This window comes from Perna viridis, chromosome 4 (genome assembly GCF_037379345.1).
Source record: "Perna viridis isolate PV_CMFRI_1.1 ecotype Kerala chromosome 4, ASM3737934v1, whole genome shotgun sequence".
In the NCBI taxonomy this organism is placed as follows: Eukaryota; Metazoa; Mollusca; class Bivalvia; order Mytilida; family Mytilidae; genus Perna; species Perna viridis.
The window spans coordinates 34,364,956-34,384,466 of NC_142448.1; the positions used below are offsets into that span (position 1 = coordinate 34,364,956).

Genomic DNA, 19,511 nt, shown 5'->3' on the forward strand with positions numbered 1-19,511 from the left:
AACAATGGTTGATGTCAAAACAGTAACTCAAGTTTTTGTAACAGTATGTTTCTCATAATAAATGATAGACAGAATTTCAACAGAGGAAAAATTTTCCTAAAGAAAAAAAATGAGATTTTTTTGTTATTCATAATAAAAGTATTTCTTCTTTTTACTTCCACTGAAATTCAATGAGAACCACTTGTTCAATTTTTTCATGAGTTGAAAAGGTTCATCATAACATGTAATCCAGTTGTATTCAATGAGACGTTTGTACTATGAAAACCTTGTTCTACTAAGTATGCAGTACTTTGATTTATGTTGAACTTATACAACTGTATTTTCTCTTTTTGAAAAAAAAAAAAAAAAAAAGTAAATAAATAAAAAAAACAAAAAACAATTTGAGTGAACTTCACTTTTACACTGCATACTTTTACAGATACATTGAGTTTCTTTAAAACAAATCTTCATTTAACTTAACAGCTCCTTAAGAAGACGAAAACAAATTTAAGGAGCTTAATTCTTATAACACAAAAAACCTTCTGTTATACACATTTCATGAATATTACTAAACAACTGATGTCTTAAATGCATATGATGGCACAAATGCAATCCGCAATGGATTGGTATGGTTGGTTCAAGGACAATAATCATTAAAGGGATCACCTTGTACCTTCAACCAAATGCTGTAGAATTGCGTACACGGTATAACTGATTTTGGGCTATTGATATGAATTATAAATTTTCTGATGAATATCATTATTTGTGTATTTTAAATATCCAGATGACATTATTTGTTCTTTTTCATCATATCGTGCAATACATTAGTTGTCTACGGACCACAGGAAATAAAAATCATTTGTAAGTGGTATATACAGTTATGGAAGCAAAGTGGGGTACAAACATAGGAAAAGGTATTCAGGAAATCAATGACTTCTATAAGATTGTTTCTAACTATACCCTACCCCAAAAACAAAAAAAAACTATTATTGTAGGAAAAATGCAGGTACATGTATAAATAAAACAAGAAAAAAAATAGTTATATAAGGAGATGAACTTTTACAGTTCAAGTATCTGTAAAAATCAGGCAGTGGGTAAAAAACCTATATCTCTGATAAAGTAACTTGATCTTTAGTATCATTAAAACATAGATTTCAAGGCTAGATTTGCAATAGCTTTATAATTAAATGAGTTATAGCTATTTCTTTGAAATGCAAAGCAATAACATGTACAGTAAATTCAGAAATGTTAGCAAGGATACAACATTGCAATTTTACTGTTTCACATTAAATAGTAATTACAATCTTGCAGTATTGTGGAATACATTGTTTTTGTCCAGTTAAAAATAATAGTGCGAGTCTTAATTTACACAATTACTCAACAGTTGCATTTTTCACAATACAATATACTAAGATATCACAATACATTTTATAGTTTAAAAGTAAACAATTAAGGGGCAAATAACTAAGTCAAAATTGAGAAAATTTCTTGAAAACTTTTTAATTTATTCAAGACAGGAAAGTCCAAATAGCAGTAAATATAAGAAAAGTTGCCCATTGTGAAAGAAAATATAACAAGTTAATAGTTTTTTTTTCAAATTGATTTTTAAAATTTTTCCAAAAAAACAAAAAAAAAGGAAATTGTCTGATATTTCCAAATACCTGCCCTTATATTAAATTTCCACACAACACATTACAATAATTATATTAGGGTAACCATGCATTTTAGAAAATAAATGTCTACAAGAAAATGAACCAAAAAAATCATGGAAGGCATTTTCAAGAGGTAGACATGTTTTGAAAAGTAAATGGATTTGTCATTTCTACACCGGGAAAAAGGATGGAGACAAGAAAACACGCTGTTGTTATATCCACTAAATTTGTAAACGAACTTTTGAATATTAGTCATTATATAGAGGTTCAAATTTATGTTCAATATTGGACAGTCCCAGACTCTTTAAAGTTTCACATATGTTGGCCACTTGAGGAAAACCAAAAGTTCTCAATTAAGTGTCAATGAAATGGATTAAAGATTCCAGACTTATGAACATGAAATTTTAAAGGTCCTAGGTTAAAAATTAAGGGTCCCAGACCTAATGCTCCATTAATATGAACCACAGTAATGTCCTTATTTATATTGTACTGTTACATCATGACTTGCTTCATACATATGTACTTTATTCATGACATTTTTGTGAATATGTCAACTACTTTGTTCAGAGCTCTCAATTCAAAGGTGACTGAGACAAAAATTTTCTATGGGTATAAATTTTACCGACTTGACCTGTATGTTCACACAATGAATTCATGGAATATAAAACTTCAATTGACAACTTTCATGCTGAAATAAAACCCTTAATTAAAAAAATACAAGGTTACACACTTAGATAAAACTCTAAAAGTGATACTTAGGAATATATGCATATTGTACATAATATTTTTGGAATTTTAGAGAAAAGAGATTTGTTTTAACATTGTTTTTAAGCCCATATTGAGGGAGGTTTGGGGTCTTAACCCCCGATTTGAAAAAAAAAGTGATAAAAGCTGTTAATATAAGCTTAAAACTGGTTAAATACTATAAGGTCAAGATAATTTTGTCCAAATAACCCTCATTCAAAGACTCCTAACAAAAATGCTGTCTACAGGCCAATCAATGAAGATATCTTAATCAAAACAGTTTTTAGAAATGACCTGTTTCTAATTATCTCTCTTTTCTAAAAAAAAAAAAATCATGCTTATATTCAAATTACTATTTCTCTTTCAGACTTCCTTTACTTGTTAAACAATATTAACTTTCCACATTTTTAAACCTGTCCATATTACCATTATTGAAATAATAACATACATGTACCCCTTAAACAAATGAGTATTAGCAGCCATTTCTGTAGGCACCTTATGACTTTAGCCAGATATATTCTCATGGAAAAAACATTTGGTATCCTAGGTAACAGATAATTTGGTAGACTACAATTCAAATCAAAAATTAAATAAGAAGAAAATGAGTTATTAAAATTCAACATAATATAACATTTTAAAATTTGGTTTATTGTTTCTACATAATTGTGTTTATCAATTGTTTTTTTTGTTTGTTTTTTTTTTTGTAAAATGTCCTTTTCTACTTGTATCGAACCTCAGTTGAAATTTCTAAAATGATAACAAATACTTTATGAATCATTGAATAGAAATTGCCTAATTTAGTGGAATAGAAGGATGTCTAAAATTATCAAACTCTGGAGGGGTCCTGAAATCTAATTTCTCTTGTACACAAGTAGAAAATATTATCATCTGTGTTTGAATACAAAATGGTAGATCCTGAGGTTTGGGTGCCAGGGGGTTCAAACCCCCCTCTTTGGCAGGAAAATTTGTTCTTTTTTGTGTGTGCAAAATTTTGGCAAAAATCAGTAAATGATTATTTGGGACCCACTATATAAAATCTCTAGCTCCACATCATAATGCTTTAGATAGTCGTATGCCAAAATACTAAAATATAACCAACATGCAAATTGAACTAAAGTCCATAAATTAAACAGATAAAATAAAATAAAGTAAAAAAGGACATTTTACCAATAACATGAACAGAATTAATATAAAACATAATATTAATCTATGAAATGCTTCTTTAGCCTATAATATTTCATCTTCATTGTTCAGGCTTGTATTCAATCTCTCTCATTGGGACCCTCAACTGGAGAGGATCTCGTAATCTTCTGATGTCATATTCAACCTTGGCTATTTCGTCTTTCAGCTGGTTGTACTTCTCAACGTCCATCTTGGACTTGCGTGCGTTTTTATGAAGTGATATCAATGTTTGCCTGTCTTTAACTGTATCAAAGTTGTATTCCTACAAAATTCCAATATGTATAGATTCATATTTTAATTCAATTTAATTACAATAGCAATTCGATAAGAAATTTCTTCTCATGGAAAAAATTTTGGTATGTGACTGTGATGTCATCAAATTTCTTTTTTATGATCTACTTATTTAATTTTGATACTAAAATTAAAGAAGGAATGTTCTGTCTGTTTGAAATAACCTTAATGCCCATGGTGCACACTTATTTGTCTGCTATGAAGGTTATTTAGTGTGAATATATGATTTATATAGAAATTACGACTGGGAGTCGATTATAGATATTTCTCATCAGAGAAATTTCATAATCAATGAGCTAAAGTTGTAGACTCTCCTTCTTTTAAGTAACAAATGGATTATCAGCTTTCTCTAACTTGAATCAGTAAATGGTGATATTTTCAGCAAATTTTTTTATCACATTCCAATGAAATTTCAACTAATCATCTGCCGAGAAGTTATGCTTACACCACAGATTTCTCCAGAAACATTTTATTCTAGAAAACTCAATTTTTCAGGAAGATGTCCTATAATGGCTATATTATTCTGTTTTCTGAGTTATATGTTCTTATTTCTTCACCTTACACCATAAAACATTCCTGTTTTATACATATGTAACACAAGTAAATACACAATATTCCAATTTTAGACTTTTCCCCCATTTCTGGTAAAGATTATTCAGAGTAAAATGGCATGTCACACATTGAAAAGCAAGCGAGATTTTCTCACCAGAATGCAATTTTTATAGATTTAATGTAAAAATGGATTCCTAAAGCCTAACGATACTATTACTATCTACAAAAGGAAAATTGGTGCAAATTATGATCTTCTTGGAAGACCAACAACGTTTCAGACAAAAGTTTTGCTATATGAATATGTTTATTTTAGTACCAGTTTTTTCAAGTAGGGCTATATAATTACAAAACATATCTGGACATCCCAATTTGGAAGAACGTCTAGAATGTCTATGAAAGAAATGTGCATATTATCAGTTATAATTGATAGTAACTATTAATAAGAAAAAATGATAAATTCTACGAGAATTTTTTTTTTTTAACTTTTACCATACAACAAAGCAGATAAACAGATCTTCCTAATGGTTTGCTTTGGTTACTGATAAACAAATGGTATAATTCTAAATAAGCTTTTTGATATGTTTTTTTTTTCACTACACAATTGGATCAGCCATGTATTGCATTTTGAAGCCTAATTATTTTCATCTTATAGACCAAACTTCATAATATGACTGTGACATCATCAACCTTTTTCAATGATTTATTCCTTCAATTTTGATACTTATACTAAATTATAAGAAATGACTGTTATACCTTTTTTTTGGTCTATTTGAAATAACCTCAATGCCAGTGGTGCACACTTAAAAATAAGGTGTAGCAGGTTATTTAGTGTGTACACTGTGATCGAGGTTATTTCTTCATAGACCAAATAACATAAAAATTATTCCTTAAATAAAATAAAGTTGATCCCATCCCCCTTTGTAATATTATTTCTACCTGTCTTGTGAGTACAAAGTAAGCAAACATAGCAGTAGATGTGCCATATGTGATGAAATATGTGACAGGTTCCATGATATCCCAAGAGTATTCCCACCATGTCAGTCGAGCAAGGACTCCAAACTGTAAACTCATTAAACCTAGTCCTACCCATGACAAAGCAGTGGTTCTTCTTGCAGCTTTTATTTCTAAATCTGCTTTAATCTGGAAGATAAATCAAACCAGATTCATTACAGTAAATTCTTATACATCTATTCAAGTTTATCATTTATAGCAAGTAAAACAGACAACTTCAGAAGAAATAGTTGGTCTTCCCTTGATAGAATGATCATTACCTAATGAACGGCCTTAGGTAGCTAACTGGTCTGTTATGAAGATTTATACTTTCTATCAATCCTAGATTTTAACATCTATGAAATAGTAAAAAGTTTAAATCTTCATGTCATTTGATTTGTTAACTACCTTTGGCAGTTTATCTGATAATGGTAACCCAACCAAAAGATCAAATCTAACCCTTGAAGATAATTATCTTATTTGCTGTAAAATGTAAGACTAAATTATTTCCCTTAGGATAGCAATAATAAAACTCCTTATATTCATTACTTAATAAAAACAATTCAATAATTTCTTAAACATTTAAAAAATGAAATGTACTGAATGAAAACATTCCTAATAATATAGAAACTTGGAGGCAAAAGGCAAGCTAAACAAAGCAAAAGTTAATTCAGAATATAAACAACAGCACTATAATTTTAACATATATTTCTCTGATATGGTTGATTCAAAAATTATAGTATGCATCTTTCATAGCACTTTTTTAAATCTAAAATGCAATTTATATGCTTGCAATAATTAAAATCTTATAAGTACTGTTGAAAATAATTTCAAAATGCATATTTTAATTATTGCAATTACAATGCAATCAATTATTGCAATAATTTAACAATTTACAGTTATGGAATGACAGAGTAAAGTAGCGTAATTCTTTCTGACCATGGCCTTTGGCCTGATTCAATTTATTACAACTGGTACTAGAAATTGACAGTAATCACTCACTTCTAGTTTGAAAAGGAATGAACAAACTCTGAAATACAGCTTTTTACGTTCAGGGATTTCAGTAATTCCTGTATATTTAAAAACTTCTGCAAATGATATTTACATGAGTTCAAACATTTGTTGGGGTGTAAATTTTGTGGTCAGATGCCTTGAAGTCATAAACAAATTAAACAAATAAATTTTCCCAGAAAGGTTATTTTCATGGCTATTTGGTGACCGCAAATGTAGCGAAAACTATCCCAAAGAAGAAATTTCCCACTCTTATTTTACCAACCCTTATTAAATGTTTACTCATTACTTTTTCATAAGGCTGCACTTTCAGTTTCAGTTCTTCAAGCTGTTGCACCAAGATTTTCTCCTGCTCAAACTGATGCTGGTCGACATTGAGTTGGGAGTACAAGTGAGCTATCATTGACTTAACATCTCCCATTGTAGCTAAGTTCTCACTTGTCATGGTTTCTACAAAAAAAGAAGATATTTGTAATTAGTACCGTCATTGTATTTTGAAAAAAAAGTCAAATAAGTCATATTGTACTGACTATGTCAAAATCCTACTTAATATCCTACAGAGAGATAAATTTGCTATTTCAACAATTTTACTCCTTGCCCCATCAATACGATAAAATGTTCCATGTACACATGAAGTTCATGTGAACAGAATTTCTCATGTAATTAATGTGAACAGAAATTCTCATGTAATTAATGCGAACAGAAATTCTCGTGTAATTTATGTGAAAAGAACTTATCATGTAATTCATGTGAAAAGAACTTATCATGTAATTCATGTGAAAAGAACTTATCATGTAATTCATGCGAATAGAAATTCTACAGAACTTCCAATATAATCCATATGAACTATAAGGAGCACTTAAAGAATTTCATGTGGACGCGTATAAAAATTATTAGCCTCATTTGGGTAAAAATCACATTAATGTGAAAATCATAAAAAAATAAATATGTAAGAAATATTTTCCGATAATTCTAACTTTCACACTTTTAGTCCAATGGAAAAATAGCAAAACAAGAGGCTCCCAGGAGCCTGAATAGCTTACCTCGTTAAGTTTTTGCCTTTCAAGGGCAATAACTCTAACAAGGAGTTGTTAGACAATTTTGACTCCATTTGATTCAGTGAACACATTTGTAAGCCTTATAATAAGGATCAGTAATTGAAAGCTATTGGCTAAACCTAACAGATTTGGAAATGTATGCAAAAATCTGCTGTCTGACCCAATTATTCTATTTTTAGAAATGGCAGCCATGTTTTTTCAGCGATCAAATATTGGTCATTTCATTAAGGATACCCTATAAAACAAAAATGCCAACTTTCATTGAATTTTGCACAATAGTTTCTGAGGAGGAGACTTTTTTAAAGTAATAACATCAAAAACAGCAAAAAAACTTCCAAAAAGGGCAATAACTCCTACATGGGTCAACAGATTTTCACCAAAATTTGACCACAGATAGAATTTTTCATGCTGAATAATTTTATCCCCATGTCAGATTTTGGTTAAACCTAACCGTTTTGGAGACATATGCAAAACTCTACTGTGTGACCCTTATGTTCTATTTTTAGTAACAGCAGCCATGCTTTATAACAGATCAAAAATCCAAACAATCATTTTGTTAAGGATACCCTTTAAAACAAAAATACACAAAACGTACTTTCATTACATTCTGTAAAGTAGTTTCTGAGGAGATTTTTTTAAATAATAACATTAAAAACAGCAAAAAATGTCCAAAAAGGGCAATAACTCCAACATGGGTCATCAAATTTTCACCAAATTTTGACCACAGATAGATCTCATCATGCTGAACACTTTTACCCCCATGTCAGAGTTTGGCTAAACCTAACAGTTTTGGAGATGTGCGAAAAACTACAGTCTGACCCCTATGTTTTATTTTTAGTAACAACGGCCATGTTTTTCGACGGATCAAAAATTCCCAAACAAGTTCTACGCAGGATACCCCAAGAAACATTCATACCAAGTTTGGTTCCAATTGGTCCTGTAGTTTCAGAGGAGAAGAGTTTTGAAAAATTGTTAACGACGATGACGACGACAACGCCAAGTTACGGCAATAGCTCACATGGCCGTTGTTACTAAAAATAAAACATAGGGGTCAGACTGTAGTTTTTCGCATATCTCCAAAACTGTTAGGTTTAGCCAAATTCTGACATGGGGGTAAAAGTGTTCAGCATGATGAGATCTATCTGTGAAAGCACAATAAAAGGTTTAATTTCATTGGAAATATTTATAGTTATCCCAATATAACATAAATGTGTACTGGAAAATAAAAAACTAAAGGCTCTAAAGAGCCTGAATAGCTCACCTGAAAATTTGAAATCATGTGTTCGTATCATTTGATCATTTGAGAGTTCCCTTAACTTACATCATTACTGCCATCCACTAAAACACCTGAGCCATGTTGAGGCAGAGATAAAGGCACTAAAACACCTGAGCCATGTTAAGGCAGAGATATAGGCACTAAAACACCGGAGCCATGTTAAGGCAGATATAGGCAATCTCAGTTTCACCATAAGGATTCAATGGTAACTTTGAATGGCAAAAACCACCCCGGAGCCACCTAAGCTACACAAAAAGTGGATCATTTGTAGAGGGAATTGAGGTAACCCTAGCAAGCTTCAAAACATTGGCAAATGTGGTTTCAGGGAAGTTGATTTTGGAAAATTGGCCGATTAGAAGCCATCTTTTTTTATCAAAAAGAACTCAAAGTGGATCTTTCGTATAAGCTCTTGCATACATCCTTTCTACCAAGTTTGGTGAAAATTGGTCCAGGAATTTTCATGAAGTTGAGCAAAATGTGAAGAGTATACAGGAGACAGCTGACAGACACAAATTGATGGCGTAAGCTAACTGGGACCTATGGTCCAGGTGAGCTAAAAAAAAACCCATGTTTTCAAATCTATTTACAAAAAAGAAATTGAAAACAGTCCATTTGCTAATATGAAACAATAGCCATTGTATCAAATGAATTATTTTCCATCCATCTAATTAAAAACCAATCTCCTTCAATCCTGCTCTCATCTAGACTATCTCATGTGACAGATAAAAATACAAAATGTATATGCAATGAGAGATTGGTTTTTAATGAGACTGATTTGGCTAAAGTGCATTATATGCAAAATTCAGATTACAAACTGAAATGGTTCCACCAGTTCTGTAGGTTTAAAGAATGTGATGATACATGTATAAACAAAGCAATTTTTCTACTTTGACTCTGTCAAAGAACATAACTCCAACAAAGTTTGAGAGCTCAAACTTTCCTGATAATACATGTATATGTATTGCATATTGTGTCAGTACTATATACTAATTTTCATTAAGTTCTGAACAGCAGTTTGAGAGGAGTTGCAATGACAAAATGCTTCAGTCATGTACTTCTGGAAACTAAGGGGAACAACTGCAACAAAATTCGAGGGATCTTAAATTTCCAAATATTATGCACAACTATATATTGTGTCCTTACTACATACTTTGTTTTAGGAGATTTTGTTCTGTAGTTTTAGAGCAGTTGAAAATGTTGATACACATGTACTTTATAGCATGTAATTTTTGTGTGTGGCAAATTTTGGCATATTTCATAGTATTCTATGGAAATGATCCGTAAAATCCTGAACTTGTTAAATATTTAACAAAGTGCTATGGAGATATTCACAATCCGTAGAACATAATTTGCAGAAAATATGGAAAATCCGTATTAGTAAACACCTCTGATATTTTAGAGGTCTGTTAAAATAAATTCCATGAGACATTAACTCTAGGCTTAAGCATCCAAAAAATAAGAAATGCAAAAAATTTCTGTATACATTTTTGGCCAAAAATCTCAAAATTTTGCACCCACGAAAATAACCTGCCATACGGTATCTATAGTTATTTAATGTATTTAGGCACAAACTTACCGACAGCAGGTGGTTTAATGTCAAACTTTTGATCATTGAGAACCAATTGGAAGTTTTTGTACCTCAGCAGTGTATCTATGGTAGTTGACTGGGCAACTCTTGCCCCTTCTGTAATGAAAAGAGAAGAACATTTATACATGGACAAAAATCTGAGAAAATAGGAGAAATCCATGATTTATTATGCTTTATTTCTCAGCAGTGTAGTGACTCTTGCCCCATCTGTCAAGTAAAGAAAAATAAATTAAACTTGAAGAAATCCATAACTTACTGTGAAAGTACTATTATTTAGGTACCAATTTTCATGGTTTTCATGGGTAGACCAAACCAAGAAATTTAGTTCCCAATAAATAAGAGATTACCATTGATGTGTATACTGAAAACATTAAAACCACCAATTCAAGAATCCATGAATTTGTGTTTCTTCCCTGATCCATGAAAAGTGGTATCCCCGAATTAAAGTACTTTCACAGTATATAGTTCTTTATCAGCATTGTACCGCTAGTAGTTAACTTGGTGACTCAGGCCCTAAAAAGGAAAATATTTATATCAACAAAAATCTTACACTAGAGGCTCCAAAGAGCCTGAATCACTCCCCTGGCTTGATAAGCATACTTCTATTTTTGGCAAAAAAAAGCCTTCTTTTTTCTTGGATAAAAACAAAAATACCTAAGGAACGATCAAATCAATTTTCATTGAATTCTGTCAGGTAGCTTTTGAGCAGAAAATATTCGACAGCAATAACATTAAAAATTGCAATAACTCCAACATGGTACAATAGATTTATGCAACTTATTGATCACAGATAAATCTCACCATGCTAATGACTTAAACTAGGTCAGAATTTTTATATACCTAAGGATTTAAGATATATGTGCGAACAACTAAAACCTAAGTTCTAGTTTAAGAAATGGTGACCATGTTTTTCTACCGATAAAAAATCTCCACATCAGTTCTATGCAGAATATCCTGACAAACATTCATATTAAGTTTGGTTTCAATTGGTCCATTAGTTTCAGAGGAGAAGAGTTTTGAAAAATTGTTACGATGACGACAACAAAGGACACCAAAATATGGCAATAGCGGAGCTAAAATAATCAGAGAAATCCAACTGTTTTGCATGACTTGTTTCTTAGCAGTATATCAACAGAAGTAGATTGGGGGACTTATACCCCCCTAATAAGGGTAACAACGAAATTTATTATCAAACACTAATCCTAGACTGGGAGACTAATACCCCTCTAATAAGGGTAACAATGAAATTATCAAGCACTAATCCTATTCATAATAAAGTCAAGCCCAAAATAAATCAGCACAAAATAGATATTACACCACCAGAGCAGCTGGTATTGCAATGGTCCCGACTTGGTACAGACACTTCAACCGAAGAGAGGGCTAAACCTCCCTCTTCCATCGGGCGTGATTATACCAGTGGTGATTAGAAAGCATTTGCATGCTATTATCAAAGCATATTGCCAATAAGATAAAGAAAACAAAATATCAATACAGTGAAAACTGTCTAAACCAAACCAAGAATAATCCAAAACCCTGTCTAAACCAGACAAGTCCATTCATATCAGTTCAATGTTTTTTTTTACCCTCGATAAACAAAAAACCTGTCTAAACCAAACAAGTCCATTCATATCAGCTCAATGTATTTTAACTCTTGGTAAACAGATAACCTGTCTAAACCAGACAAGTTCATTCAAATCACTTCAATGTATTTTGACCCTTAAAAAACAGAAAACCTGTCTAAACCAAACAAATATGAATGCCAAACAGGGTTTATTTTAGACAGGTTTTACTGTAAAGACAAATGTGTTCAGTAAAGTATTTAGGGTAAACATGGGGAAATTCAGACGTTTTACAGATTCGTCACTTCTGCATGCAAATTTTATTATTCGGAAGGCGTTGGGTGATGATGAATCATTCCATGCGAAAGATGAAGATCTTCCGCACATAAAATATCTATTTTCATATACCTGCTTATGATTGGCTAGCGAATCAAGAACCATTTGTAAAATATATCAGCTATTGGCAAATTCTGACATAGATGGGGAAAGCCGGACACACATATGGGGCAAAACGGACACCCTGCATGAATAAACGAAGCATACAATACCTTGTTTAATGAGTGCATTTTTTTACTGTTTCACGTCTTTTGATCCTTGGTTTTGGTACTGTATTGATTGAAAAATACACACAAAACTAATTATTCTAGATATATAATATATATGTATAGAAATTTTGAAATAATCATAGTCTAGATCTATAAATATCATAGATCGGGGCGAAGGGGCAGATCCAGACACTTTGAAAAGGATGGGTGCCAGCCGTGGTTCCTCAGGGGATGCTAGGACATTATTCGCTATTTTTATGTCAATTTTACACACAGAAATAACAAATCTTCCAATAAAAAGGGGTTCCCTTGGGTGTATACTGAATTTATTAAAATTCTATTTCTGTTCATCCGTTCTGTTGTCATCTCATTGCACCTCCATTTTTGTTTACCGATTTCAGTAAAACTGTGGTGAATGAATAGTAGCAATAAAGGATTAGATGTGATTGTTTTCTACATTAATTGGTTTATGGAGATTGCTTGTTTGTTTTTTTTGGAAGGTATAGAGATTTGATTTCTTAAAAAAGCAAATGTGGGCACGTGAGGTAATGTGACCATTCTCACTAACGTTTTTTTTTTAATTTTATCTTTTGGTCAGCGTTGGTCACCTCATTCTTACTCGCCAAGAGAAGGAAGACCCATAACATGAATGTAACTCCATATTGCTTTTGTATATGGTTTATCAGTTTAAAGTTTAATAACGAAATACTGGACACAAAAAAAAAACATATACAAAACAAAATAGATCTACACTAGATATTCGAATTTTAAAGCACCTTATGGTCCTCCTTGAGATATAAACAGTTTCTATACCTATATAGCCCAAATGAAGAGTTTATTTATTGTTCCACATGATTCTTAGTTTGAAGTATACATGTTGTAGGTATTACGGTGAATCCAATCTTTGTAATGTTGACCCAATTATGCTTTGATCCCACTTGAGTCTAAAATGAGAGGCATTATGTAATAAAACTCTAAGGATATCAAATTCACAAGAAATCGTTGATGGAAATTTATTTTTATTATATGTTTGATTTGAATATAACGAACTTTAACGAACCAAGTCATAGTTTTATTCAAGATTTACCAATCTTTAGTTTCAAATGAATATCCGTATTGGGATAAAACATTTATAGCTTTTTCAAGTTCAGGGCTTGATGTCTTGCAAACAATAGAGCATCTTTGTTGTGATCATGTTCTTCTATTCTTTACGATGGGTTCATCCTTCGGTTTTAACAACCACTGACGCGACAGACCTATATCTATAATTTTCGATAAAACATAGGCATCATCCCTTCTTAAGTATGCTCTAATATTGATTCCATCCAAAATACAGACATTTGGATCCTTGGAATTTTTTATTTCTCTGATAAGTTTGTAACCTGCACCCACAACTAATTTCCATGACCCCCAGTGGTGCATTCCAACACACCAGAGATTATGAACTATGAGTAACTTCATCTTAAATGACCTTTAAACTTATATGGTAACAATATTCAGAGATTTTTAACATGCCACTCAGTTCACAAAAACATAATCATTTCAGCAAACATTAGTATATCTTGTTTTTTTTAAATAACAATTATCTAGCTTTTCTACAGGACAACAAAACAAAATTTCCTTTACAGTTTTAAAGTGCACTAATATTTTTTTCTGTATATTTGAAAGACTTGGAAGTGCGATGGTTGTGCTGATCTGCGATGGTCAACACTGAAGTACGTGTTTGATGTTTAATGCAAATGCTCGGAAGTGCGTTTGCACCCAATTCAACGAAATTTGACGTGTACAAGCACCTACAATATTACAGAGAAAACTAACAAACTGAAACGAAAGTCATGAAAGTAGCGAGTATATTGTAGAAATAAACATAGCATGAATCATTACTAATTTTGAGTGTTAACAGTACATGTACTTAATGCAGTATCAAAACTTAACTGGTACGTTTCTCTTCATATTACGTATAATCCGTTAATCCACCAAATCTAGACATCTGTAGTATCAATCATTCTTTGATAACCTTAGTAGCAGTGTACAGGATGACACACATGCAGAATAAAAAAAGCGCCGTCTTATACTACATTATATTTGTATTTGCAAATTCTAATTTCTAATCTGTTTGCATGTAAACTAATATCATATCTGTAAAATTTCGAGATAATCTTATATTTACAGTATCAATGGAAAAAATCTTCGTGATAGTTAAAACATTTCAGCTAAGTACAAAAAAAAACTGCACCTCCTCATAGCGGCCAACGCATTTCTGCATAGCTATCGGCAGTCAACAATCATGTCTAACCATCACAGTTCAGTGTGATCATAAACGCACTTAGGCGTACTACCATCGCACCTCCGCGCAACCATTGTACCTCTGCGTCCCATCGCGGTTCCGAGTCTTTCATATTTAAGCTACATATTCTTTCTGTGCTTTCTGTTTTATCTTTGTCACTTTTCTTGTGTCCATTGTCATAAAAACAATTGAGAAGACGAGCTTGATTCCCCCAAAAAATACATCAATTAACTAAAAGAGGCTCACAAAAAGTCGAAAGAAAAACGGCAGTAAGATAAAGGTAAAATGAGGATGTGTCAGGTGACGTGATAGAATAAGAGTCTTAAAATTGTTTTTCTAAAAACACCCGCCTAGTTGCTCATAAGATGTCAAATTCTGGTTAAAACGAATGAGAGAAACTACAAACCATATAATTTAACCCTTTCTAATAACACATTCTTAAATTTTGAGAAAAAACGTAAGGCTCAGTCTCTGAATCTTTTAACGGATTCTAAATCAAGAGATGCTGAATTTTGCTTCCAGGTTTTAGTGGAGTCCGTCAAGTTGCTCATTTACTTTTGTTACTTTGTATGGATTGTACTGGTTTGTTAATTTTCTTTTATGTGTATGTCTGTTTTCCATAACTGGTCTTTGTCCCTGGATTACTTTTGACTTCCGCTAGAATCTTGGTGCTCATGTTTACTCTTTTATATGGTCGATCAATATTTATACCTTTGAGAACGGATGTGAAAATTGAAAGATGAAAAAACCGTCAATAGTCATGCATTGGGCTTAGATTTCTTCATTTGATGAAAGGCCTATTTGCAGACATAGTGGTGAGATTCCGTGAAATCAAACATATTTATAAATGTGGAAACGACCAGAAATTTGCCTGTTTCACAAACCAGCGTATTTCATTCAGAGCGCCTCTTCTACCACAGGTCTTGTATAATATCCAATTGGAACAGAAGAATGCTTACAATTACGTGGGTATTTTTTTGCAAATCCACTAAGTTTATATACAGATTTTTTATTCTAAGAAAGATTTTAGCATAAGTATGATGTGTCCGGATTTCTCCAATCTTTTTTTTTTTCAATGGGGAAATCCAGACAAATAAAAATACATCAAAACGATCTATGATTTTAAAAGATTTAAGAATATGTTGCTTTTTTCAAGTACATTATCAAATTTACCTATCAGGTTTCATATATATAACAGTAATCATACCTAGTGTGCAAATTGTCATTGTTTATAATTCCTGCCTTGGCAATTTTTAATTCTCAATGTCAATGGAAGTATTCAGCCTTGAGCCGGAAATGTCACGTGATATTTTCTTGTTTATGCGTTAGACAACAGAAGAAATATTTTTAAAAGATGCTATAAAAATCATTTCGTTCTGAAATTATTATTTATTTTATATTTGTTTTTTGAAAAAACTTTCGCAAAATATTTTGTCCGTATTTCCCCATGTTTACCCTAACATAGTTGACATAGAAACTCTTCATATTACCGGTAGTGCAAGCTAAATGAAAAGAAACCATTTTAAATTCTAAATCAAATTAAATCAAGGATAATTCTAAAGCTTTATAAGAGTAAAGGTGGTCATTTGTTCTTCTTTTAGCTCTAATTCAATTACTGTACCATCTTTTTAAAAACATCTTGGTCCTGATGCAGAAGTTAAAGGATATCATAACCATGTTGATCATTAAAATATAGTTTTTTTTAATAAATGAATCATGAAAAAAAAAAAACGTTATATATTGATCAGGATGCCAGATTTTCAGAAATAGCTATTCTGAAGGACTAGAAATGAACTTAATCCAATTTTTTTGTTTCCATTTTTTTTTTAAATTCTAAATGGTCAACTTTAGTTTTTTAAATATTCTTTGAAAAACCCTCCCACACAATGTAAGGCTAAAATTGGCAAACAAGTTCACAATTCTTCCCATACCTCTTATCTAACACTAGTGGAATACAAATCATTTACCATTGCATGATGGAGACAGGAAATTGCACCTAAAGAAGGATCTTAGAAAACTTATGTCAGGTGATGCAAAATCATAAATGAATTTGTGTCTGGAAATTTTTTCAACAACAAAGCAATCATTAAGGCTAACTAAAGCTCTGAGTAACATCCTTGTAATATACTAGACATTTAATAATACCATTACAATTTAACACTGAGTTTTAACACGAAACATGACAAGTTGATTTGCAAGGGAGTTAGTCTGGATTTATATCCTATTATGTCTTAGAATGCCAGTCGACGTCCTGCAATTGATGGTAGACAGCTGTCATTCTCAGTGGACACAATGGCTTGATCGAAAACCAAACTACTCTCCTCTGCAAAGTCAAATAAGAATAGCTGAAAACCTTCGTATTTCCAGAAAATTATTTTAGCTTTTTTCAATATTTATTTCAAGTGGAGATGGCTAGATTTCTGACAAACAATTGACAGTCAAGCATGCATTTCTATATAGACTGCAAAGAGTAGTAAGGTCATGTGTTCAATTGGTAATTTTCGTTTGAATATAGCTGAAATATCACTGCTCGGACGCTAAACCCCAACAAACAAACAAACAATTGGTAATCAGACTAATAGTTCACCAGGCTATTGTGAGAGCTTGAATACAGACTTAAGTTGCAAATTTGCTGAATTTATCAAAAAATATTAATTTTTTTTTGTTCATACCACTCTAAATAACTTCTGTTCACAATCAAGCAGCAATATTTGACATTTATTATTAATCTGTTTACTATGACAGGAATGATTCTTTAGGTAATTATTATTTAATCAAACCAACTCTTTCTCTTTAACATCATAATTAAATGTGCTATAAATTTGATGTTTTAAAAAAAAATCATTCTTGCTGCATCCAAAAGTTGAACACATGACCAAAAGACTAGTGACCGAATTTCTAAAAAAAATATGACACAGAGAAGAAAGAAAAAAAACAAGCTAATCCGTGTTAAGCTATCTCAGATAAAATTTATTGTGTGATGTAACATTCTAAAATCCGCACTGTTAGAAATATGAGCCAATAAAATCCTACTTATGTCAAAACCAATCTTAAACTTCAGGGGAAAAAACAAAAAAAAAAAGGTTTGATGAAAAGAAACAGACAGAAATTACAAGTTTTCTTAGAACAGTGCAATTCCTCCAGCAATTTAATTGGCAATGCTTAAACTTTAAAAATCGGTTGATATGGAAACGTTTAAAATACCAATAAAGACAGATTTAGTTTAAAATACCAATAAAGACAGATATAGACTTGAAAGTACTGAACTTTCTTTATTCTAGTTACACATATCAGGTACACAGTTCATTTAAAATGAGAAGGTTCACAAAAGACAGACATATGGTGGTAAATTTATAACCACAGAAAAATATCATATTACTTTATACACTGTCCAATGGCATCTACCTTAAAAATACAGGAATACTAAACATCTGCACTAATGTGCAGGGTATGCATGTTCCTGTTCTTTCTTTTTAAAATAATTCATGTAAAAAATGAAAAATAAAGATAAACTTAATTTAATAAAACCAGTAGGAAAAACATGAGAAACCAAGAAAGAATTTCTGAGCTATCCCACAACATGTAGACCGTCAGACAGACATAAATACACCAAATTACAGACATTTAAAATATTCATATTACTAGTATCACCTAGGTAAACCTGTTCCTTCCAAAGCAGTACTTATTGCAAATGCAGCTAATTAACAAGTCCACAAATATTGACAACTGGAGTAAAAAAATGAATCCTAAGGAAAAGTTTTGACTGTTTTTGAAGTAAGCCTTATACCATTCCTTCGTTTGAAGGTTTTCTCACTAGCGAATGATTTAAGTATTGAAATAATTCTTGTAAATTGAGAGAATTTCTAATTCAAAGTTATAATTTTCCTTTTTTCATCTGAACTTTACACTAATTTTGTTTTTTTATTGCAAACGGGCAAGTCTATACACAAAAATGTCTTTCATTAGTATCTACTTTGTAAAAACAACCCATAGAAACATTATCAATTCCAAGTTTGAAATTATTTAGAGATACACAACAATTTATCAAAGAAACTTTACCAAGAATGTGTACCTTTTAATACAGTTGATATGATAATCTAAATGAAAAGTCATGCTTAAAAACTAGCAAGACACATAACCTAACTCTTTTTAAGTTTTTAATAATGTTAGCAACTTCTTGCACTCGTAATTTCAGTACTTTATATTAGCATATGATTTGCATAATTATACATTACTACTCCATGTTATGCTGCAGATCTGTGTCATTTACTACCATAGCATCAAACTCTTAAATATCATGTATGTGTGTTTTACGTGCGTTTCTTGCTTGTATGAGAACGGAAAGTTTACATGAAATGATGGGTTAGCATTGAACATTACCCAGTTTCCAATTCAGGCACATGCGCTTGTTACAAGACTTATAGGTCATACTCCAGTTGTTTAATCTGGTTCCTAATCTGGTTCCCTGGTCAATATCATAAGTGACCCAAAGATCGCTAATATGTACCTCTTTTCAAAAATATTATACACATGTTCATGTGTGTTTTTTGCTTGTATGAGAACGGGAAATTTACGTTAAAAAATAATTTGATTGGTTAGCATTGAATATATGTAATATTAACCAGTTTCCGATTCAAATACAGGGGCTCGTTATGATTGACTACATAGGTCATATAAGTTATCAGGGCCCCGATATCTATATATAGCCATTGCCTCTTGCTAAATCTGGTTCCCGGTAACTAGTTGTTTAGAGGTCTAATTTCCTCATAAAAACAGTTCTTTTCCATAAGTAACTGA

General features: G+C 31.6%; 1 protein-coding gene across 1 annotated transcript in view; it reads right to left on the reverse strand.

The window, feature by feature from the left end:
- Nucleotides 1-335: 335 nt before the first annotated feature.
- LOC148619859 (calcium uniporter protein, mitochondrial-like) overlaps nt 336-19,511 on the reverse strand; it is a 69,068-nt gene continuing 49,892 nt past the window's right edge. The window contains exons 4-7 of the mRNA XM_088580210.1: nt 10,312-10,419; nt 6,691-6,851; nt 5,337-5,540; nt 336-3,819 (exon numbers count right to left, since the gene is read on the reverse strand). Of these exons, the coding sequence (XP_088436336.1) occupies nt 3,619-3,819; nt 5,337-5,540; nt 6,691-6,851; nt 10,312-10,419 (674 nt within the window). The 3' untranslated portion in view covers nt 336-3,618. The remainder of the gene's footprint in view (nt 3,820-5,336; nt 5,541-6,690; nt 6,852-10,311; nt 10,420-19,511) is intronic.